Source organism: Capricornis sumatraensis, chromosome 3 (genome assembly GCF_032405125.1).
Source record: "Capricornis sumatraensis isolate serow.1 chromosome 3, serow.2, whole genome shotgun sequence".
Lineage (NCBI taxonomy): Eukaryota > Metazoa > Chordata > Mammalia > Artiodactyla > Bovidae > Capricornis > Capricornis sumatraensis.
The window spans coordinates 49,749,299-49,769,435 of record NC_091071.1 but is presented as its reverse complement, the minus strand read 5'-3'; the positions used below and the strand labels follow the sequence as shown (position 1 = coordinate 49,769,435).

Genomic DNA, 20,137 nt, shown 5'->3' with positions numbered 1-20,137 from the left:
GCCTCTGGCCCAGGCGGCTGGCCTGGCTGACCCCCTCTGGGCACTAAGCTGCAGTCTGGGTCCCTGGGCCTCTTCCTCCAGCAGGCCTTGGCACCCCCATTTCGAGTGAAGAGGCTGTGGACAGGCCAGGACAGGGCCCAGGGCTCCTGGCTCCGAGGCCCTTTTCACTGAATGCCACTCTTGGGGTACAGCTGTTGCCCACAGCCTGGCTAGTCACTGCACCGGGGGGGCAGCTTCACCTTGTCATCCAACCAGGAAAACTCTGCCTCTCCCTCTGAGGGCCCACGAGCTCACGCACACGGACATGCTGGATGTTTCTGCCACCAGAGCCACAGTACTTACGCCTGAGACTGGCGATCTGGTGGCCAGGGGGACACAGTTTGTAGCCTGGGAGCTGTCGCTGTGCCCTGGCGTTGAGAGGGGACCGGGCAGAGAGGGGCTAGATTGAGGGGCCTGGCCTCCCTGGCCCAGTTGTGAACGGCAGTGGGGAGAAGCAGCTCAGGCTTCTTCTGCCCGGGAGCAGAGCCCAGAACACAGGGCTTCCAGAAGGCACAGCAAGAGGCCTGGCCGATAAGACTCCTCAGCCCTCCTGCGGTGTCAGACTCAGCCTGTCGACTTCCCAAAAGGGCAGTGACTTTTTAAGAAAGATAAATGTTAAAATGCTGGCCTTGGGCAAAAGCCAGGAACAGCATTCCACCCCCAGGAGGCAAGAATGTCCCCCAACGTAGGCCCCCCAAGTGGGCCCGTCTGCACCCTCACGTGTCCACACGCTGGTGCTCACCGACCTGTCTGCACAGACACACACACGCTCCCTGACACGGCTCCTGCCCATGACCCTTCGGTTGACTCCAAGCACAGTGGGAAGGTGGCAGGAACCGTCCAGAAGCCACAGAGCCAGGCAAGAAGCTGAGTAGAGGCCAGGAGACATTGCGGAAGAAGAGTCCAGAATGCAGAAGGGAGCTGGAGAGAAAACCAGAGAAAGAGAAAGCAACAGGCTCCCAGGGGAACCCGCCGGGCTCATGGCCCGGGAAGGGCCGGCTCTGGGCAAGAGCATCTCAGAGGAGACGGGGACCTTCTGACTCAGATCCTTCTCCCTAATCCAGGACACACACAAGGCTGTCCCCAAGAGAGAGACCCCTCCCCTGATTCCTCTGCACCCCCATCCTTGGACCTCCATCTTCCCAGGCTGGTGGCTAGAAGGTGGTGACTGTCATCCCACCTTCCTCTTGGGGAAGTGCTCTGAGCTCAGCTCACACTCTTGAGGGGACCCCGCACCATGAGATGTCACCTCTCAGCCACCCACCTGCCAGTGAAAGCTCCCCTTGGATTGCCGCTGCTCCTCCTTCAAAGCTCCACAAAAAACCACACTGCAAGGCACAACCCCAGGGAGCCTGCACCAAGGATTCACCTTGAGGGGGCTCAGCACCCTTGACACCCCCTTACAGGTGGGCTCATATCACCAGGACATCCAGTCACAAAGGTGTGACTTTGGGTCTTATTTTACAGATGAAAAAACAGGTTCAGAGAGATAGCTCAGCTAAAGAGCGGCAGAACAAGGACCACAAGTGGGATGGATTTCAACGCCCAGACCCGACTGATGATTCTTTTTTTCTGCCAGGGGCTGCAGCTCGCAGTCTGTGGTATCTTAGTTCCCTAACCGGGGATCGAACCCAGCCCCTCAGAGCAGTGACAGTCTTAACCACGGGAGTGCCAGGGAATTCCCTCGACTTTTGATTCTTAAACGGGGATGACAGGCAGCATGTCTGCCCACTCAAACATTCCTGCCCCACCTGTGTTCCAAAGACTTAACTGGTGAAGAAACCACTTTTGTGCCATAAGCAACAAAGACTGTGTATCAGAATGCAAAGTTTGCAAGGATTTTTGCAATGAAATATAAAACAAAAAAAAATGTTTCCAAGTCCCACCCACCCTGAATCTCCAAGGCCTCATCCCACAGTAATCTTTTTTTTTCACAAGTCCTCATGTTCTGGAAGTCGTTGTCCTCTGACACCAGTCCACAGAGATTCATCATCCTTTCCCGTGGGCCCCTGGTTAAGAACGGCTGACCTACTGAGGAAGCCAAAGGGCCTTTCTTGGGAGACTGTCACTCTAAAATTATCCTTCCTCTTTTAGTGATTTTCCCTTTCCTTTTGAAATACTGGTGAGAGTAAAAAGTGATGTTTGGGTTCTTTTTTTACGTCCTTAACTGGTACATAAAGACTTGGCTGCAGTGTATGTCAGTCCCACAACAATGCCTTGAAATACAACTGTCTGGTCAAAACCAGCCTCTCCCAGCCTCCCAGCTAGGCCCCTGGGAAAGGTAGGGACTGGGAGGGGGTGGTGATGGGGGGGTCTCCTCCTGCACACCCACTGCCAGGTGGAAGGGAAGGGCTCTGACCCCAGGTAAGAAGTTTCCAAATGATTCCAGCTGAGAAACCCTGCCCTCCTCTCCTTTCTCCCCGCTCCCCTTCCCAGGAAGCCTGACATTCCAGCCTGTTCAGCAGATAAGCTAGTGGCCAGCAGCCAGAGCAAGGCCACCAGACCCCAGAGGAAGCTAGGGTGGGCTGCGGTGGGTGGGGGAGGCTGGAACAGCTGAGAACAGAGGCAGGGGAGCAGAGGGGCAGGGGCCAAAGTGGGGAAGGGGTTGGGAGTTCCAGGAGGGGGCTGGGCTGGGCCAGTGGGGTGAGGCGGCACCCACGAGGCAGAAGGAGTCGTTAATCCACAGGCATCCCCAGAGGCTGCCAAGCACTCTCTCAGAGAGGGAGGTGTTCAGATGAGGAAACTTGAGGCCTAACATCCCTGGTCCCGGGGTAAGTAAACAGGATCTAGAATCTGAACACAGCCATCGGTCCCCAAACCCACTGGCGCAAAAGGAGCCCCCTTCCATGTGTGGGAGCCTGGGGAGGGAGGTCAGGCCACAAGGGGTGCCCTAGAGCCCCGAGAGGGGGCAGGAGCGGCCCAGGCTTGGCCATGACTAGCCTCCTCCCCTTGGGACCACCCATCAGGCTGAGTGCATTCCTAGATGTCAACAGACCCAGAACCTCCAGGAGAGGCCTCCATGAGGATAGGAGGGCTTCTGGAAGGCCCAGGGCCACCCAGAGGGGAAAGCCACCTCCTTCAGCACTCAGGCACCACCCTGCCGTCCAGACCCCACCCTTCCAGCCTTCACCCCACCTGACCCACACTCCAGGGCAGCAAAGGAACTTTTCGCCAGCTTCTCGGGGTGGGCCCAGGCTGCCCCACTTCTCACTGCCCGCTCACCCCCCACCATCCCCCATGGGTTTGGCCCTCACAGAGAAGGGGAAGTGGACTTGGCCCCTAGGCGCCGAGGGCTGGGACTGGAGCTGAGGCTTGGTGGTCTGCGATGCCCTCCCCCAGCTGCCCAGCTGTGCTCTACAGTGAGCAGAGCAATATCTCTGCCCTGGAGGGGTCAGTGTTCCAACGGAGGCATGTCCAGTGGCAATCGAACAAAAACAGTGCAGGGCACGGAAAGGGTGGGGCTCAGGAAAGTGACCTGATGAAGGAGAGAGAGCATGCCAGGCAGGGGCCACAGCATTTGCAAAGGCCCTGGGGTGGGAAGAGCAAGGCTAGAGTGTGAAACAGGACAGGAGGGTGGGCGGAGAAGGAAGATGCCCTGGAACGCAGGAGTTGAGGCCTTTGCACGATTCCTCAAGCAATCCCCTCTATAACCTCACAAAGCAAGTACTACTATTACCCCACTTTGCAGATGTGGAAACTGAGGCACTGCCTTAAAAACTCCACGGGGTCACACAGCCAGGGAGCCTGGCTGCAGAGGCTGTAAGCACTGTATGAACTGCCTTGCAGCCAGGGCAGGGCCATGGGGCTTCGAGACTCCAGCGGGGAGGAGGAAGTCTGGAGAGCTGTGCTCTGACTCACAGTTTCAAAGTCCCAGGCTGCCCAGACCTCAGAGCAGGCTGGAGCAAGGTGAGGAGGGGTGAAGGATGGGGTGACAGGGAGAGAAGTGAGGGGGACAGCAAAAGTGAGCAATGAGAGGAAAGGAACCTGCGGGTCACTGTTAGCTGGATGTCCCCAGAGATGTTGGGCAGGGAGGTGGGCACGGGCGGCCAAGGCAGGCCCACCGCTGGGCTCCTGAGGCCCCCCTCCTCACCCACGGCCCCCCAGTGGCTCCCACCCCTGGCAACCAGCTCCAAGCCTGGTCTGGCCGGTGACTAAGAGAAAGGAAAGAAAGGAGGGCCCTCTGGACCCCTTCTGATGTGGAGAGTCGAAGGCGGGGTGGGAGACATAAGGAGCAGGTCCAGGCTGTGTATCCCTGCGCAAGGAATTTCATCTTTTGGAGCCCTGAGTCTCATCAGTAAAACTGAGCCAAGACCTCTCCCTCAAGGAAGTGTGAGGATGAACTCGGGCTGTGTAGGTCAGAGGGTCTAGCACAGAGCGGGGCGCTGGCCTCCCCCCACCCCCCGCCGCCCCTTGACCCCTGGTGACCTAGGACTGTGCCCACCCAAGCCAGTCCGCCCTCTCTAACCCCTGTCCCTCCCCAGCCCAGCCCACACATGCCTTTCTGCGCTGGTGCCTGGTGCCCCGAGCTCCCCATGACTCACCCAGGCTTACAAGGAGACAACTCGCCCCACCGCGCCCTACCTCCCGCTCCTGGCCCCACCTCCCTCAGCAGACTCCCCCTGACCCCCCCGGCTCTGCCGGGACCCTGCCAGCAGCCCCACCACCATAACCCTGCTCCTGAGCCCAAACAGCAGCTGGAAGTTCTGGCCTCTGATGCCCTGCAGCAGCCACCACGCGCGGCCCTGGGGCGCCCTGATCCCTAACCTCCCACACTGAGCCCGGACACAGCCCACGCTACAGAGGAGCCAGGGAGGGCTCCCAGCCAGGGCACCCCGGATAGCAGTGCCACAAGCCCACCCGCTGGCCGCTTGAGGAGGGGCTGGGTGGGGCTGGGTGAGGACGCTGCAGCCCTGCCCTGGGCCCAGCCCTCCAGGCCACCTGTTCAGAGATGTCAGCACCGCGCCCCCCCACCAGAGCCACCGCCCGCCCACCTGTCCCCTCCGTGCAAGTGTGGGTGCTATTCTCAGCTCCAGGCAGGCGCCAGGACGCTGGCCATCAGCAGAGGGGTGGAATCCACCCCTCGAGCCCGGCCAGCTCCCACCACCCCTCATCAGCTGCTTCCTGGGCTGGGTGAGGGGACAGCCCTTGTAGAGCAGCAGCAAAGCAGGAGCCCACCCCCAGCTCAGCAGAGCACGGAGCCAGAGCCCGGGGAGGGCAGCGGAAGGTCCTGCCTCCACGCACCCGCCTGGGGCCAAGTCTGACCCGGGAGGGACCACGGGCACCCCCGCAATATTCATTAAGAAATCTCTTCCCCACTGATGCCAGGCCAAGTCACCTCCTCCATGTCACCTCCTCCAGGCAGCCTTTCCTGATCTCACCTCAGGTACATGAACTCACTCAGTCCTGTAAATGCCCTCAGCCCTTTGCCTATGTCTGTTCAACCTAATGTGCGACCAGGCTATTCCTTCATTTTACCACTCGGAATCGTCCATAGCCACATCTGTGAACCGGGAATGATTAACAAGTACCTAAAGGACATAAGCCGTGGTATTTTTTCCCCAACACAGTATTGCTTTCTTATTATTGTGTCATTCACAGGAGCTGATGCCCAGAGTCAGCTTTAAATAGTTCCACCCAGTCCTGCCAAGGAAAAGCGCAGGCACACACCCCACCCACCACACTGCAGTGGGAAGGGCCACCACCCCTCCCCACCCTCAGTCCCGCGGTCACTCCCAGGCCCCCGGCTGCCCAGGGGGCAGCCCCAGGGGCTCCCCTACCTCTGCCCGTGGACTGATTCCAAGTCCCCAGCACCTGTGAGGACGCTCCACTTCGCAGATGTGGTGGGTCAAAGGGTGGGGACTCAGGTTCTCGCCGGTTCAGAACAAGGTGGTCCTCTCCCGGCCCAGGCCCAGGCCCACTGCTTTCCCCTGGTTGGGGGTGGGGGAGCTGGAAGAAGGCTGGGAAGGGGCTGGGAGGGAGCACAGACCAAGCAAGGGTGAAGGTGAGCACAGGAAACAAGAATGGCCAAGAAGGGATGGGAAGCTGGGCGGTGCCCCCGCCCCGGCAGATGCGGTGACTGTTCAGGACACCAGGAGGGCTTTCCCAGGCTCTCTCCTGCAAGCCTGCACCGCTATTCTTGGGCTGGGGTGGAGCAGAGAAACATGGTGGGCAAGGCGAGGCCTGAGGGGAAGGTCCTGGTCCTCCCAGCCCAGCAGACGCAGGAAATCAGGAGCTGGGGCCTTCCCTCCCAGCCTGAGACCACAAGGGACAATGAGGGGGCTGCTAGAAGCCTGGGCAGTCACCACTCAGGGTCCCATCTCTACTCTCCAAGTGGAGAGGTGAGGATCAGGTGGACGCAAAGGGCCCCTACATCTCTGACTTATCAGGACACAGGCCGAGCATCAGCCCTGGAGTCTATCTTGCGGTCTAGAGAGGTCCTCGGGGTGAGACCACATCCCTCCCTGAGAGGAGCTGAGGCAGCTTACCTGGCCCTTTCCTCCCCAAGGGCCCTCCTTCCCAAAAGAAACGCGATTCAACAGGAAGGGGAAGCTGAGCTGCCAGAGTCACCGATTAAAAAAAAAAAAAGACAAAATCACAGGAAAGTGTCAAAGAACAGAAAAGAGTGGAGCAGGGCATGGCTTGAGGTGAACATCCAGGGGCAGATCCCTGGCCAGGCCATGGTATGACTCTGGACACTTACGGAGCAGCTGAAAGCTGGAAGGGACTCCTGCTACCTACAAGGAGCCCGGGTCAGGTGGGGGGAGGCGCTGAGCACAATGGGAAGGGGTCCAGGTGTCACCTGGCCCCTGCTAGGCCCCCTCTGGCTCTCCCTCTCTCTTCTTCCCCCATGGCCTCACCATCTGGATCCCAAGCTGAGCCAGCACACCTCCGCCACTGCTGGGCCAAGGCTGGTCCGGACTTGGGCAGGAATGTCCAACAGGACCCGCAAGCAGAACGCCCCATGCCCGCTAAGGCACCTTACACCCCCACCCCAAACTCCAGTGTCCTACGGCGTGAAATGGAGGCACGTGTCCCCCATTAAACCCTCACACACAAGAGCACCGAGGCTCAGAGCGGACAGGTAACTTGCCCAAGGTCAAGGCCTTGGGAGGAGCAGAGCTGGGATCTGAACGTGGGCTTTCCACCCGCCACACTGTGAGAGATACTCTGCTAAGACTTTCCCGTTCCTGGGGCACAGAAGCCCCTCACCCCAACTGACTGCGCTAAGGGCCTACTATGCACACTTCGGTGCAGGGTCACAGACTCCACCATCCAAGGCTTGGGCCTAGCAGGGGGCACTGTCACCCCATTTTATGGAGAAGCAAATCGAAATGAGGAGGTCAAGTAAGTGACCCAAGTCCCCAGTGGAGGGGAGAGGAGGGCATCAGAAGCGACATGCGCTGAGAGCCGCCCCACACCCCGGCCCCTCACCAACCACCAGGCTCCGAAGAGCCCTGTGCTGGCTGCAGGCTGTGGGGAGGCCTGCCCTGGTCTCTCAGCGCACGCAGCAGGACAGGGTGACCTGAGACTGCAGTGACTTAAGTCAGGACGCAGGCACCGGCTTCTGCCCGCTGCTGACCACGGGCTTCCTGCGGGGCTGACTCAGCTCTCCCGTAGGCCAGGCAGCCCAGCACCCACACCTCGGGGCAGCGCCCCTGCTCTGGCACCAGGCCGGCCCCCAGCTGGCCCACCAGCTCCAGGGCAGCACCACCCCCAGCCCACAGGAAGGGCCCTGACCCCTCTCAGCGGTGGCCTGCTCCAGGCCCAAGGTCCCCTCCAGCAGGAGGCCTGGGCTGGTAAACCTGGGAAGACGGTGACATTCCAGCTCAGCCAGGCCACTTCCAGAGCAGACTGCTCCACAGAGTCCATGGTGGGGATACACGCACACACAGGCACACACACACACACTCCTGGCTTAAGTTATATTTCAGGAAAACATTTTCATCTTGTCCCAGGTTCAGCAAATGCAGCCAATTAATTGCAGATTCCGTCTCTCAGTTTAGATCAAGATTCAACTTGTATTTCTGACCATTAATTCCTCTTCAAGTGTCCCTCCCCTCCCCCACCCTGGGCCCTCATCCCCAATCCCGCACCCTCCCCAACTGTTTCTCCACCCCCCCACACACACCCCCGTCTCCCCGCACAGCGTTGGCATCTGGGACTCTTTCTACTGAGGCCCCCTAAGGAGCGCTGTGTCAGGCCAGCCCTGTCCACATCCGACGTTGACCTTCTGGGGTCCCCGTGACTCCTCTGTGAAGCCAGGTTCCCCCACCACCATGGTGGAGCCATAGGAGAACCAGGGTCCATGTGAAAAGCTCCAAGGTGGCTTTTCTGCAGGGTCACCTTCTCCTCCAGTGTGTCAGCCTCCTCCCCAACCTCCTCCCCACATACACACACACACCCCTTCCCCCAGGTGTTTGCCCCACAAAGGTAGCCCCCACATGCTGGCTTTCATTTGAAAACACTTAGGCATTCATATTTGCACTACAATAGTCTATTTCCAGCACCATCCAACCACCTTCTCCCTCATTCAGGGATGGGGGTGGTAGCTCCCAGGAAAGGCCAGCCTGGAGCCAAGTCGGAGAACAGGGGGCGGGGGGATGCCAGGGCTTCCTTGAGCTCCAGCGTTCTCATCTCCCCAGTGGTACCATAATCCAGTCGTGCCGACCGCACTGGTCACTGAAAAGAACAAACGAAAAATGGCAGGTGGGAGGGCTCTGAGTAAACCCACGAAATGCCGCAGAGATGCTCACCTGTACTCCCTTCCAGAATCATCCAAACCCAGCTGGACCCAGTAGAACTCTGTTCTGCCAGGGGAATTTCATGCTTCCCAGTTCCCAGATGAGCAACTGAGGCTCGGCGGCCAAGCCAGGCTTCCACCCAGGTCTCTAAGCTCTGGTCCTCCTTTAGCTGCACCTCTGACTCCTCAAATGAATGAGTGAATGAGGGATGGGAGGCCCCTCGACCCAGCCCACCTGGAACCATTTGCCCTCCCCTGCCCCAACCCACTCAATCAAGCTCTGGCTCAGGGGGCGCTTTGACTTCCCTCCTGTGGGAAACGATACCACCCTTCCCAATTTAGCATTTTCAGACTATATGGGGAAAAAGGGAACAGAAACTGCACTGCAGTTCAACTTCAAGAATCTGGTCATCAGCAAAGAGAAACAGCTCAAAACACAAAAGCCAGAACAGTCCCTACCTGTGGGTTCCCAGGGGTTCCCCAAGATGTTCCCTGGAACAGAACCTGCGTTTCCCCCCCAGCAAGCCCTGATCATATCACCTCCTCCTGGACTCTCACCACAAGTCCATGGGCAGGAACCCCCGTTCCCATTTACAGAGGTGGAAAGGCGGGCTCAGAGAAGGCATGACTTGCCCAGGACCCCAGAGCAGGCGGGTAGTTCCTGCGATCAACCTCCTTCTTCCTCTTTCCTTGTTCAGTCTCTCTCCCTGACTCTTGCCCACATGCCAGGGGCCCAACCCAGGTCACCATCTTCGTCCACCTTACCACCTACATCTGGTCCCAAGGTAGTTGTTGATAGGCTGGACGGCATGTCTTGAGAGAGGTGGTGCTGCCTCGAGCAGATAAGGGGATAGGGGGCCACATGGGGGTGGAGAGGGAGCAACAGGGGTCCCCTAGAGGGGTCTCTGCAGCCTCGCCCCCTGGGGCCAGGTCTGACCTCAGTGCCCAGTGCCAGGCCTCGGCCCGCCCAGGGCTCCAGTGTGTTGGCTGCAGTCCCAGGGAGAGGCTGAGCTGAGCAAGGGTCCAAAGAAAGTAGCAGCAGCTGTTGGAAAAAGGGCTGGCAAGGCTCTCCGCTCACTCCAGCCCCCTTCCGGCTCCATAGTCTCTGCAAAGCTCCTCAGGCACAGGCCTGGGTGGGAACCCAGACCCCTCACCAGCCAGCTGCTCGCCCTGAGCCTCGTCCACTCCTCACCCGGCCATCTGCGCTCAGAGCCAGGATCCCAACCAGCTGGCATGACCCCTCACCCTCTGAGGACCCAGCCCGGCTCTGATCCAGGACCAAGGGGGCCTCCATTTGGCCATCTGGTCTGGTCTCAAAAGGCGAGTGCAACGGGGTGCCTGGCCCCGGGGGTGAGCTGACCCACTGACCCCTCGCAGCTGTCCAGCTCTGCCAGCTTAGCAGCGTCATCCCCTCCACGGTGCCACCCTGGGGCCTTGAAACACAGAAGGGCAGGCCTGCATGCAGTGGGAGGGGATGCAGGATGTACAGCAGCCTTCCGGGAAGGCCACGACCCCAGCCCTGACGTAGAGGACTCCAGGACGCCAGCCCTGCCTTCCTGGGCACAGCTGGATTCTGGCTGCCTCAGGAGGGCACGCCACTTCCTCCAAGCCGTCTTTCCTGACTGCCCAGGCCTTATGGAAGGTGCCGGTGCCCTTCCCCCAGCTCTCCCCAGTGCTGCGATGGGCACGGAGTGTGGGGCTGGGAGCTCCTTGAGGGCAGGGCCCGTTCTCCTCCTCTGAGTGCCCTCAGAACCAGAGAATGGCAAGGGGAAGAGAGGCGACAGGATGCCAGGAGCTGAAGCAAGGAGCAGCTCGAGTGTCCCTAGGAAGGTGCCCGGGGGCTCCAGGATCGGGGGGCAGCCTGCAGGGGCCCTGAGAGCCCCAGCCCAGCCCGGCAGTGACAACAGTGGCGAGTCCCTGCCCCCAGCACTGCGGCGGCGGGTGGCTGCTGCCTGCCGCCGGCTGCCACCCACTCACTCCCCAGCCGCTGGGGCTCAGCTCCCACCCTGCTGCAGCCTTCACACTGCACAGGCAGGCGTGTCTCCAACTCGCCACCCATCCACCGAGCCCCTCGTCCACTGAGCAGGGCCAGCAGCAGGGACCCAGCCCATCACCACAGGCTTGGGCACAGCATATGGCAGTCAGTCAGTCGTGTCCAACTCTTTGCAGCCCCATGGACTGTAGCCACCAGGCTCCTCGGTCCATAGGATTCTCCAGGCAGAAATACTTGAGTGAGTTGCCACGCCCTTCTCCAGGGGATTGTCCCAAACCAGGGATCAAACCTGGGTCTCCCGCATTGCAGGCAGATCCATTGCTGTCTGAGCCACCAGGAAAGCCCCTGGGCACAGCATAGGGGGACACACATGCCCCCGCCCAAGGGCACCATGCGCAGCACCAGGCTCCAACCCCCACCGTCCATCCAAGCTGTGGGCTCGCTCCTACCCCATCTGGGGTGGCCCTGGGCCCTGGGTCACAGCCTGGGCCTGAAGGTGAGGTCCAGGAGGCCGAGGGGTCTGAGTGCGGCCATGAGTCTTGGGGCTGGCAAATCACAGAGACCCTCAGGTCCGTAAGCCCCAAGACCCCGGTCACCCCAAAGCTTTCTCATATCGGAAGAGATGACCCAGGCCAACGTCTCTTTGGCAACTGGCCCAAAGCCAAGGAGGGCTCCCCAGCAGGGCCCAGCCCACTCCTAAGAAGGCCAGCATCTAGGCCCAAGCCCTGCAACCCGTGGCTCAGGGCAGCATCCTCACAGCCCTGAGACTACTGTGGGAGGAAGTTCTGTGTGTGATGCCCAGGCCCCTGGGGATGGCCTGTGCCAGGGCCAGCATACACCCACCCGCCCCCGAACCTGACCCCAAGACCTGGGCTCTGACACCCCTTGTGCTCGCTGGAGGCGTGAAATCCTGCAGCCACACTGCCCCTACCCCTCCCAACCCACACCCGGAACCCATGACCTCCAGGACCTCTGCCAGCCATCTGCCTTTCTCCATCCCCCTGAAGAATCCAGGCATCAGGCAACACGGATGCACTGAGCGCCTACTGTGCACACAGCTGGGGGCACCGTAGTGACTGCAGCAGACAGCACCCAGCCGCGCGGAGCAGATGTTCCAGGGGCTTGCTGAGACACCGCCGAGCTTCAAGCGCGGACCAGGAGAACAGCCAACCCACCCCAACTCCTGGCAGCCAGTTCACAGGGTAGGCAGCAAACTGCCCCAGGGCAAGAGGCCCCCAGACATTTAGATTCCACCCCAGGAAAATCTTCTCAGCTTGGGGGGGCAGGGATCAACACTGTGACTATTTCCTCCCCAAGAACATAGGAAACAGCTAGTAGTACCATCATTTCTTGAGAGAAACACTGCTGCAAAAATATCAACAAAAGTAGGTACAACCTCAGGATAAAGTGTGCTCCTTTATATTGAGCAAAGTAGACAGCCTTCATATCTGGGAAAACACACACACACACCCCCACTATTTGTCCCCCCTTGCAGGAACTCCTGTCCCTAGACTTGCCCCACGAAACCCCAGGCTGTCCCCTCACCTCGTCCATCTGTCCTAAGTCCCTTTAGTCATATCTGACTCTTCGTGACCCTGTGGACCATAGCCCGCCAGGCTCCTCTGTCCATGGGACTCTCCAGGCAGGAAATCTGGAGTGGGTTGCCATTTCCTTCTCCAGGGGATCTTCCTGAATCAGGGATCAAACCCATGTCTCTTATGTCTGGCAGGCAGATTCTCCACCACTAGCACCCAAGGCCTACCAAATACGTCCAAACAGAAAGACCACACTCTGAAGTATAAACTTAGATGCCAGGTGGGGACCCGGGGACACACAAGCAGCCTCAGACCTCATTTAACGGGGGAGAAGGTCTTGGGACCCAAATCTATCAGCTGACACTGCTCGCGCCACCTCCTGGGTGGAGACCCACGTCTTATTTGCAGTGCGTGTCTCGGGCGTTCCCCCAGCCGGAGGGCCTAGTCACCAAGGGAGACGCAACCTCTTAGACAGTGGACCAGAATAGCCCATGGGCAAGTGACACCACTGCTCTGAGCCTCAGTTTCTTCATCTGCCAAGTGGGAATCATGATGACCTCCCAGGCTGCAAGGGGGATGAGAATTCTCACCAACCACCTGGCACTCAGCAGGTCTGCAACAAAATCAGGCTATTTTTAAGTTAATATTTGACAAAGGCTTCCCTAGGAGCAGGAAGAGCCTATCTTTCTCCTCTCAATTCCCCAGCCCTGACCCCTGCCAGCCCTTGGCACTGAGCCAGCTTCCCTGCCTCTCTGGGAGCTGGCAACCTCTCTGGGGAGGCCCCAGGAGCCCAGGGTGCCAGCCAGCTCCCGGCACAGGAACCACCAGCCCTGCCCCTCGCTTGTGTGTCCAGTTAGTCTCACAGCATCCTCTGCGGCTCACTCCACTGACTTCAGGTGAGGAAAGTGAGGCTCAGAGCGCTCATCGCAGCCTGCCCAGGGAGGTAACTGGTGGAGCGGGATTCAAGCCCAGCTCTCTAGAAACCGAATGGCTGTCACTGCCTTGTGTCACTACCTCGCGCTGCCGCTTGATGTGGAAATTTTGCAAACGGTCCTCCACAGGCTGGGCCGTCTTCAGTGTCTGCCCCTTCCCTTTTATTGTCCCCTCCAACCTCCCTTCTTACGACCACCAAGCTGCCCTGGCCTGCACCGTCAATGCCCTGCAGGGTGGTTTCAGCATGAGTGCCCTTTTCTTTGCACTTTTAATCCCAAAGGGAGACTTGCCAAAAAAGGAGCTTACGTATGGGTGACCTACCAGGGTGACATCCAACAGGAAGCCCTGGTCCCCCAAGTGCTCTCTCACCTGGAGACCAGAAGCTTTGGCCCAGCTTCTCCACGACCAGAGGCTTCCCTGGTGGCTCAGCAGTAAAGAGTCTGCCTGCAATGCAGCAGCTGCAGGAGACGCAGGTTCAAATCCCGAGTCAGGAAGATTCCCTGGAGGAGGGCACTGCAACCCATTCCAGTATTCTTGCCTGGAGAAACCCATGAACAGAGGCGCCTAGTGCTACAGTCCATGGGGTCACACAGAGTCAGACATGAGTGAAGCGGCTTAGCACACACCCACACACCTGCACGCACACACACCCCCACCAATCCCTTACACCATGTGAGCACTGGCCCTGGGGTGCTCGGGAAAGACTGCCCTGAACCATCAAATTCCACTGTGGAAAGGCTACCCTGCCCTGTATCTACCTGCCACCATACGTTTCGTTTCGAGACTGCCTACCCCCTGGGAGGAGGGGAGAGCATCCGCTCCAGGTGGTGGGGACTTGGCTTTGTTCAGCCCTGTATCCCCCTCGCCACATAGCGCCTAGCGCACAGTGGGTGTTTAGTATTTGTTTTCGGAGTAAATGAAGAAGTAAACCCCGTGGTCACTTTACTGATGGTCAGAGGGAAGCCTGGGGGCGGGGGGAACACTTACCCAGGGCCACAGGATTTATACGTACATGAGTTCAGATTCCCACTCCCACCCCGACCCGGAAAACTGTGCGATGCCCTTCCCCATCACATGCTGCCCCTCTGCACACACACACACAGACATGGGCATGCACATATGCACACACTCCACCCTGGGCTGATCCATCCAGCGCTCAGCAGGGATTAGCTGTCTGCAGGGCCCTGTAATGGACACTGCAGGGAGAAGGGCAAGGAGGAGGGCCGGGGGAAGGCAGGCCTCTGGGCCACGGTGCGGCTCGGGCCACGGTGTGGCTCTGCCCACTGAGACTTGGTCTGTGACTGACTGTTGTCCAAGGCCCTCCTCTCCACAACAGGTGTGGGGAGGGGACCATTGTTATCACCTTCTCACACAGAAGAAACCGGCCTCAGGAGGGTCCTGAAACTTGCCCAAGGTCCCAGCTGGTCGGAGGAGCCCGGAGCCCTGCGCCACTGCTGTCTGCCTACCCAGCCCATGCCTGGGCTCTGCCTCGGACATACCGACCCCAAGACCCAGGGGGGAAGGACACAGAGGTTCTAGAACCTCAGGGAAAAAGTACAGGCAAGGCCAGGCTAAGGCAGGCAGGAGGATCAGAGGCACAAGTTGTGCGGGCCGAGCTGAGCGGAGGGCCAGGAGCCTGGGCAACACCAGAGAGGGGAGGTGAGAAGGGGACCCAGCGGGGTCATCTGAGAAGACAGAGGTGAAGAGTCAAGGCCTCAGCCTCTCTGAGAAGCCATGGAATTCACAGATCCCACCGGCGTTCAAGATTCAAGCAAAGCCAGCCCAAATCTACCCCCCAGCCACCTCTTGACACACCCCATACCTTCCATTAGTGACCAGCAGCTCACTCTTCCACTCCACACACACTCCCTGGCCCACAGCTGTCCCCCACCCCCACCCCCACCCCAACACCGTCCCCAGGCCCCAGGCAGCCCCATGAGCCAAACTGGGCAAAACAGCCTCTGCCTGCTTTGGGCCCTGAATGAACCAACAGCGTCGACAGAGGAGGGCCTCAGCTCTGCCTGGGCTCAGCCCAACCCAGCCTGTTGGGGCCCAGGAAGTTTGGAGGCCATGCTTGCAACTTCCCCACACCCACGGACCTCAGCCAAATGTCCACTGAGCCCCCAGAAACACCCCACCCAGAGATGACGCCTGGCTGGAGAGCCTTCCCTCCAGCACTGGCAAGAGGAACCAACAACGTAAATAACTCGGGTTCAGAGAGAAGCTGATCCGAGCCTAGAGAGGTGCAGAAAAGCGTGTGCAGGATCAGAGGAAAGAGACAAGAGCAGCGAGGCAGAGAGATGGAGGCAAAGCCGATGTGGGGGTGGGCACGAGGGAGGACACTCGGGGGTGAGCGGGAGGCACCCCGACGGGGAGAGCAGCGGGGAATCTCAGGGGAAGAGAGTCACTGGCTGCAGCCTGGGGCCTCAGACCCGGGCGGGCTCCCTGCCCCCCACCCTTCCGTGTGGCCGGGCTCCTCTCAAGGCCACTCTGAGCAGAAGGCCTGGCCCCTACTGAGGAGGTCCGTGGCCACAGCGTGGGAGACCTTGGCCATCCAAACGAGCGTGGCACCATCACGGCCACGTGTTGGGTTCCTATAGATAACTGCCACTGCACCTTCCCTCTAGGGGGCATCAGCTGTGACCCGCCAGTGCTATTCTGTCCACAGACAGCCCTGGGCCCTAAGCCTCCAAGCTGGTCCTCCCCACTCCCAGCAATTCAGGGCCGGCAGTGAGGGGTGGTGGGGTGCACAGTCTCCTTTCCTGCGCCCTTCATGGGTCCGGCTCCTCCAGCACAGGCTGGCCTCCCTCACACACGCCCCATGAGGACTTCTGAGCAGTGGAACTCAGGGGCAAGCGGGCCAGATTCTACCCCCACCCCAGCTGTCCCTTCTCCCCAACTGTCCCATCCCGTCCCCACCAAGACCCAGCCCGCCAATCCCTAATCCTCTCTGTCATCTGACCCAGGCTCCACCCCAACTTGACTCTGCCCAGCCACCTACTGAGGCCCAAAAATGGAGAGAGTCATTTATAGAGGGTCCGACAAGCCAAATGCGCGAAGGGAAGATGACCTCAGGGTACTGAGCACCCTGCAGGCAGCTGGGGGCTGGGAGGTGAGCTGTGACAGTGCCATGCTGGGCTGGCAGACCCCAGGGAGTCCCCCAGTGTGGTCTTGTGAGCGCTTCACACCAGGGCCAGAGGCCACAGGCCCTTACAGCAACAATTAGCTCCCTGCTGGCCAGAGCCACGTGCACCCTGCTCCCCTCGGCACCCTGGACCCAGTCAGGCCCAGGCACTCCACACAAGTCCTGGTGGGATTTGCTGAATGAGGGAAGGCTGAGGAGCACTCTGGTCAAATCACCCACCCAGCATCAGGGGTCCCACACCAAGCCCCCAAACACCCCTGTTTGTTCCTAACCATCACTCAGCACTGGCTGGGCCAGGTGAATGTGGGGTACGCACACAGATCTGCCCAACCCCCAGGGAGCACCCAGACCAGCGGTGGAGGCTGGCAGGTGGAGGAGCAATGGCAAGCCCCCTGAGGGACTCACTGGACTAGGGGATAGGATAGCTGGTTCCAAAGGCGCCAGTGAGCAAGCTTTCCTCCCCCGCTCAGTCCCCTTCTGAATCCTGGTGGACTGGGCTGAGAGGAGATGGGGCGAAATCGAGGGCAAGGAAAAGGAGAGATGGGGCCCTTCTTCCTACACGGATGTTACCTAGGCCCTCCAGCCAAGCTCCTGCTTGTCCCTGGTCAGGAAATACCCTGACATGGCAACAGGACAACTGGAATTGTCCAAGGCAAGGTGGGGGGGCGGGGTGCCCATGAGACCACTGACACTGCGAGTTACATGTGGTCCTGAAGGCCGCCGGAAGATGCTGAGGAGGCAGCCAGGCCAGCAGCAGCCAGGCTTCGACACAGACTGAGCCGCTGAAGGGCAGAGGGGAGAGACTGGTGTGGGTTGAGGCACCCGGCTTCCTGGACCAACAGGGGAGGCTACTTTTCCACTCAGCCAGGTGGCCTGTGCTGCCGCTCTGACTTCTGGAGGGGAGGGTCTCCCCAACCAGAGCCCATGGGGCAGAGAACAGCCACAGCACTAAGCAACTCCAGTCCCGGCAGGGCCAGCCCTTGGCCAAGGCCAGTATCTACAGCTGAGCAGCTGTCAGCCAACGGCCCAAGGCCACAGAACAGAGGCTAAAGACGGAGGGGCAGCAGCTCCAGGGGAGTCAGTGGAAACATGTCACCACACACCCGCAAGGGATGTGGACGGCCCAGGCCTGCCACCCCTGAAATCCCTGAAAGATACTGCTGCAGAAACAAGGCAAGTAGGGCAAGGGGGACACAGCAAGAGCAAAGGGAGGGCTGGGACATCACTGGAACGGAGGCAAGGAAATGGCCTCAGCCTCGTTCGGCTTTCCATTCATCTTCCTCAGCCCCTTAGGTGCAGGAAGCAGGCTTAGACCCAGGCACCTAAACGGATTAGCCAGTCATGGGGGGAGGGGGGTGGGAAGGAGGGAGCAAGAGCAGCCGCATCTGCCCCACCCCCCCAGTCTGGGCAACTGAAGCCGTCCCAGCCTCCAGCCAGCTATCTGTGGGGCTCTAATCCCTCCGCCCGCCCTGGGGAGGGGAGGAGGACAGCTGGGGCAGGCCAGATCTGGAGTCTGGTTGAGGGCCCTTCCCTCTACTCGACCCACCACCTCCTTAGTCCGGGACCACGGGGATGAGAGGCAGACTCTGAGGGAAGCGCGGGGGAAGCTCCAGCGGCCGCCGCCGCCCCCCACCCACGACGATCACGTGGCTGCATCCTTAGGGAGCCCGCAGGTCTCAGCTGCAAAAGTCATTGTTTATAAACAGCCACAGCCCGGAGGGGGGAGGCCGGCCGGTCTCCGGGTTCCCACCGGCCGTGCGTCGGGCGGGAGAGGGGACAGACCCGGCCGGGGGTTGCTGAGGGGGGGGGCACCCTGGTAGGATCACAGATTCTGCGATCTCAGATTTCAGAGTCGGAGTCGGCAGGGGAAGTGGCGTCAGCAACTGGCGCGATCCAATTCAATAAACCAGAGCTGGCTGGGGATGGAAAGCCGGCGCGCGCGGACCCCCGCCCCCAAACCCTGCATTTCCTGCACAGTCAGGTTGCCACGGGAAGCCCCGGCTCCATCCCCCAGCCTACGACCAGGGGCTCTCCAGGCCGAGGGGTCGTGTTTCCTGCGGCGGCCTGCCGCGCCTTCTCGGCTCCGGCTGGCTCCTCACCCGGCCGCGGGCTCCCAAAGCCAAAGCCGACACCCTCACCACGGGCGCCGGAAATGCGAAGCCCCTTCTCGGGCGAGGGCACTTCCCCAGGGGCCCGCAGCTCTCCCCTCCCGCGGGAGCCGGACCGGAGCTTCCAGGCCGCGGGCACCCCTGGTGAAAGGAAACCTGACCGCTCCCTCAGCCCGCGGGGACAGAAGGTGGAGAGGCGGGTGGAGAGGAGGGCACGGCGGGCGCAGGAAACGCTCAGAGGCCTGGAGCCGCCGCGCCGGCACTCGCGAGCAGAGGGACAGTCTCGGGAATCCCGGATCTAAGCGGCCCTGGGGACAAGGGGCCGACACCCTCCCGGCTAGCGCCGGCCCCGCCCGCAGGGAGGGCTAGGAGCGCCACCTCGCCTCCCAGCCTCCCGGCCTCGGCCTCCAGGCGGGGTTAGCCTGGACCTCGCGCCCCGAGAGCCGGGGCCGCCTCTCCGCTGCAGACAAGCAGCAAAGATACAAAGCGGCTGGAGCTGCGGGTGGAGGGGAGGGGGGAGGGGGAAGAGACAGCTGCGCCCTCTCCTGCCCCCGCCGGGGGTGAAGAGACGGAGGACGCGGACGCGGGGGGACACCCAGAGCGCCGCGGGGCGCAGCCTGTGGACCCCCCAAGGTCCTCGGCAGCCCTCGTCTGGAGGTGACAGCGCCCGGCCGCGGACGAGGACCAGCCCCCGGCGCGGGGGTAGAGGACAGGTGTCCAGACGGCGCGGGGGCAGGGGCTCGGGCTCCCTCACCTTCTCCTGCGCCCGGGTGAGCTTCTTCTGCACGTTGCTGGCGATCTTCCCCGCCGTCACCCCCTTGCTGCCCATCTCAGCCATTGCGGCTCAGGCTCGCCGGGTGGCGGGGCGGACCTCCCAGCCCCCAGCTCCGGCCCCGGGCTCCCGCTCCACGCCGCGCACTAGACCGCCGAGCCGACTGGCGGAGGCGGAGCGTGCGCCCGGCGAGCGAGCGAGCGAGCGAGCGACGCGGGGACCGAGGGAGGGCCGGACGGACGGAGGGAGGCGGAGGGAGAGAGGAGGGGCCGGGCCTCGGGTGCCGGTCAGCGCCCCCCGCCCGCCCCCGCCGGCCGAGACCCTGCCTTTTAAAGGGCCACCCCGGGGGCCAGAACCGGTCCGCCGGCGGGGAGGGGGCGGCGCCCACCGTCGCCGCGGCTGCAGCGGCTGGCCGGACTCCCAGGACACTTCGCTGACACCGCCCCGGGGCGGGAACTAGTACGACCGCCCAGGGTCCGACGCCGCTGCGAGCCCTTCTTTCAACCCAGTAGATACCTCCCGCGGCCCAGGAAAAGAGGCCAGATGGAGGAGAAAGGTCCTTTCACAAACCGAAGATAAAGCGGGTGGCGATTGCTGAGCGCCCCGGGAATCCGGGAGCCTGCGCAGGAGCGCGCTCACCGAGGGTCCCCTTCTTGACGCTCGGCCTCTTCTTGGCCTCTAGGTTCACCCTTCTCGACCGGGGTTCTCGAGACGCCACCGGGGAACTGTTCCTCTTGCCTAGTCACTTGCTAACCAGACGCTGGGTCTTCTAATCTGCGGATAATTATTATGATAACAACAGCCGAACCGTACTGAGAGCTGAGGAGTGCCTGGCACTCTGTTAAGTGCCCCCTTGGCAACAGCCCTATGAA

The 20,137-nt window shown here is 61.0% G+C and overlaps 1 protein-coding gene across 14 annotated transcripts in view; it reads right to left on the bottom strand.

Annotated features, from left to right (window-relative positions):
• The window catches only part of BIN1 (bridging integrator 1), a 54,930-nt gene extending 35,525 nt beyond the window's left edge, over positions 1–19,405 (bottom strand). For all 14 annotated transcript variants that reach the window (XM_068968218.1, XM_068968222.1, XM_068968220.1 and 11 more), the window contains exon 1: positions 19,248–19,405. In XM_068968218.1, the coding sequence (XP_068824319.1) occupies positions 19,248–19,331 (84 nt within the window). In that variant the 5' untranslated portion in view covers positions 19,332–19,405. The remainder of the gene's footprint in view (positions 1–19,247) is intronic.
• Positions 19,406–20,137: the final 732 nt, after the last annotated feature.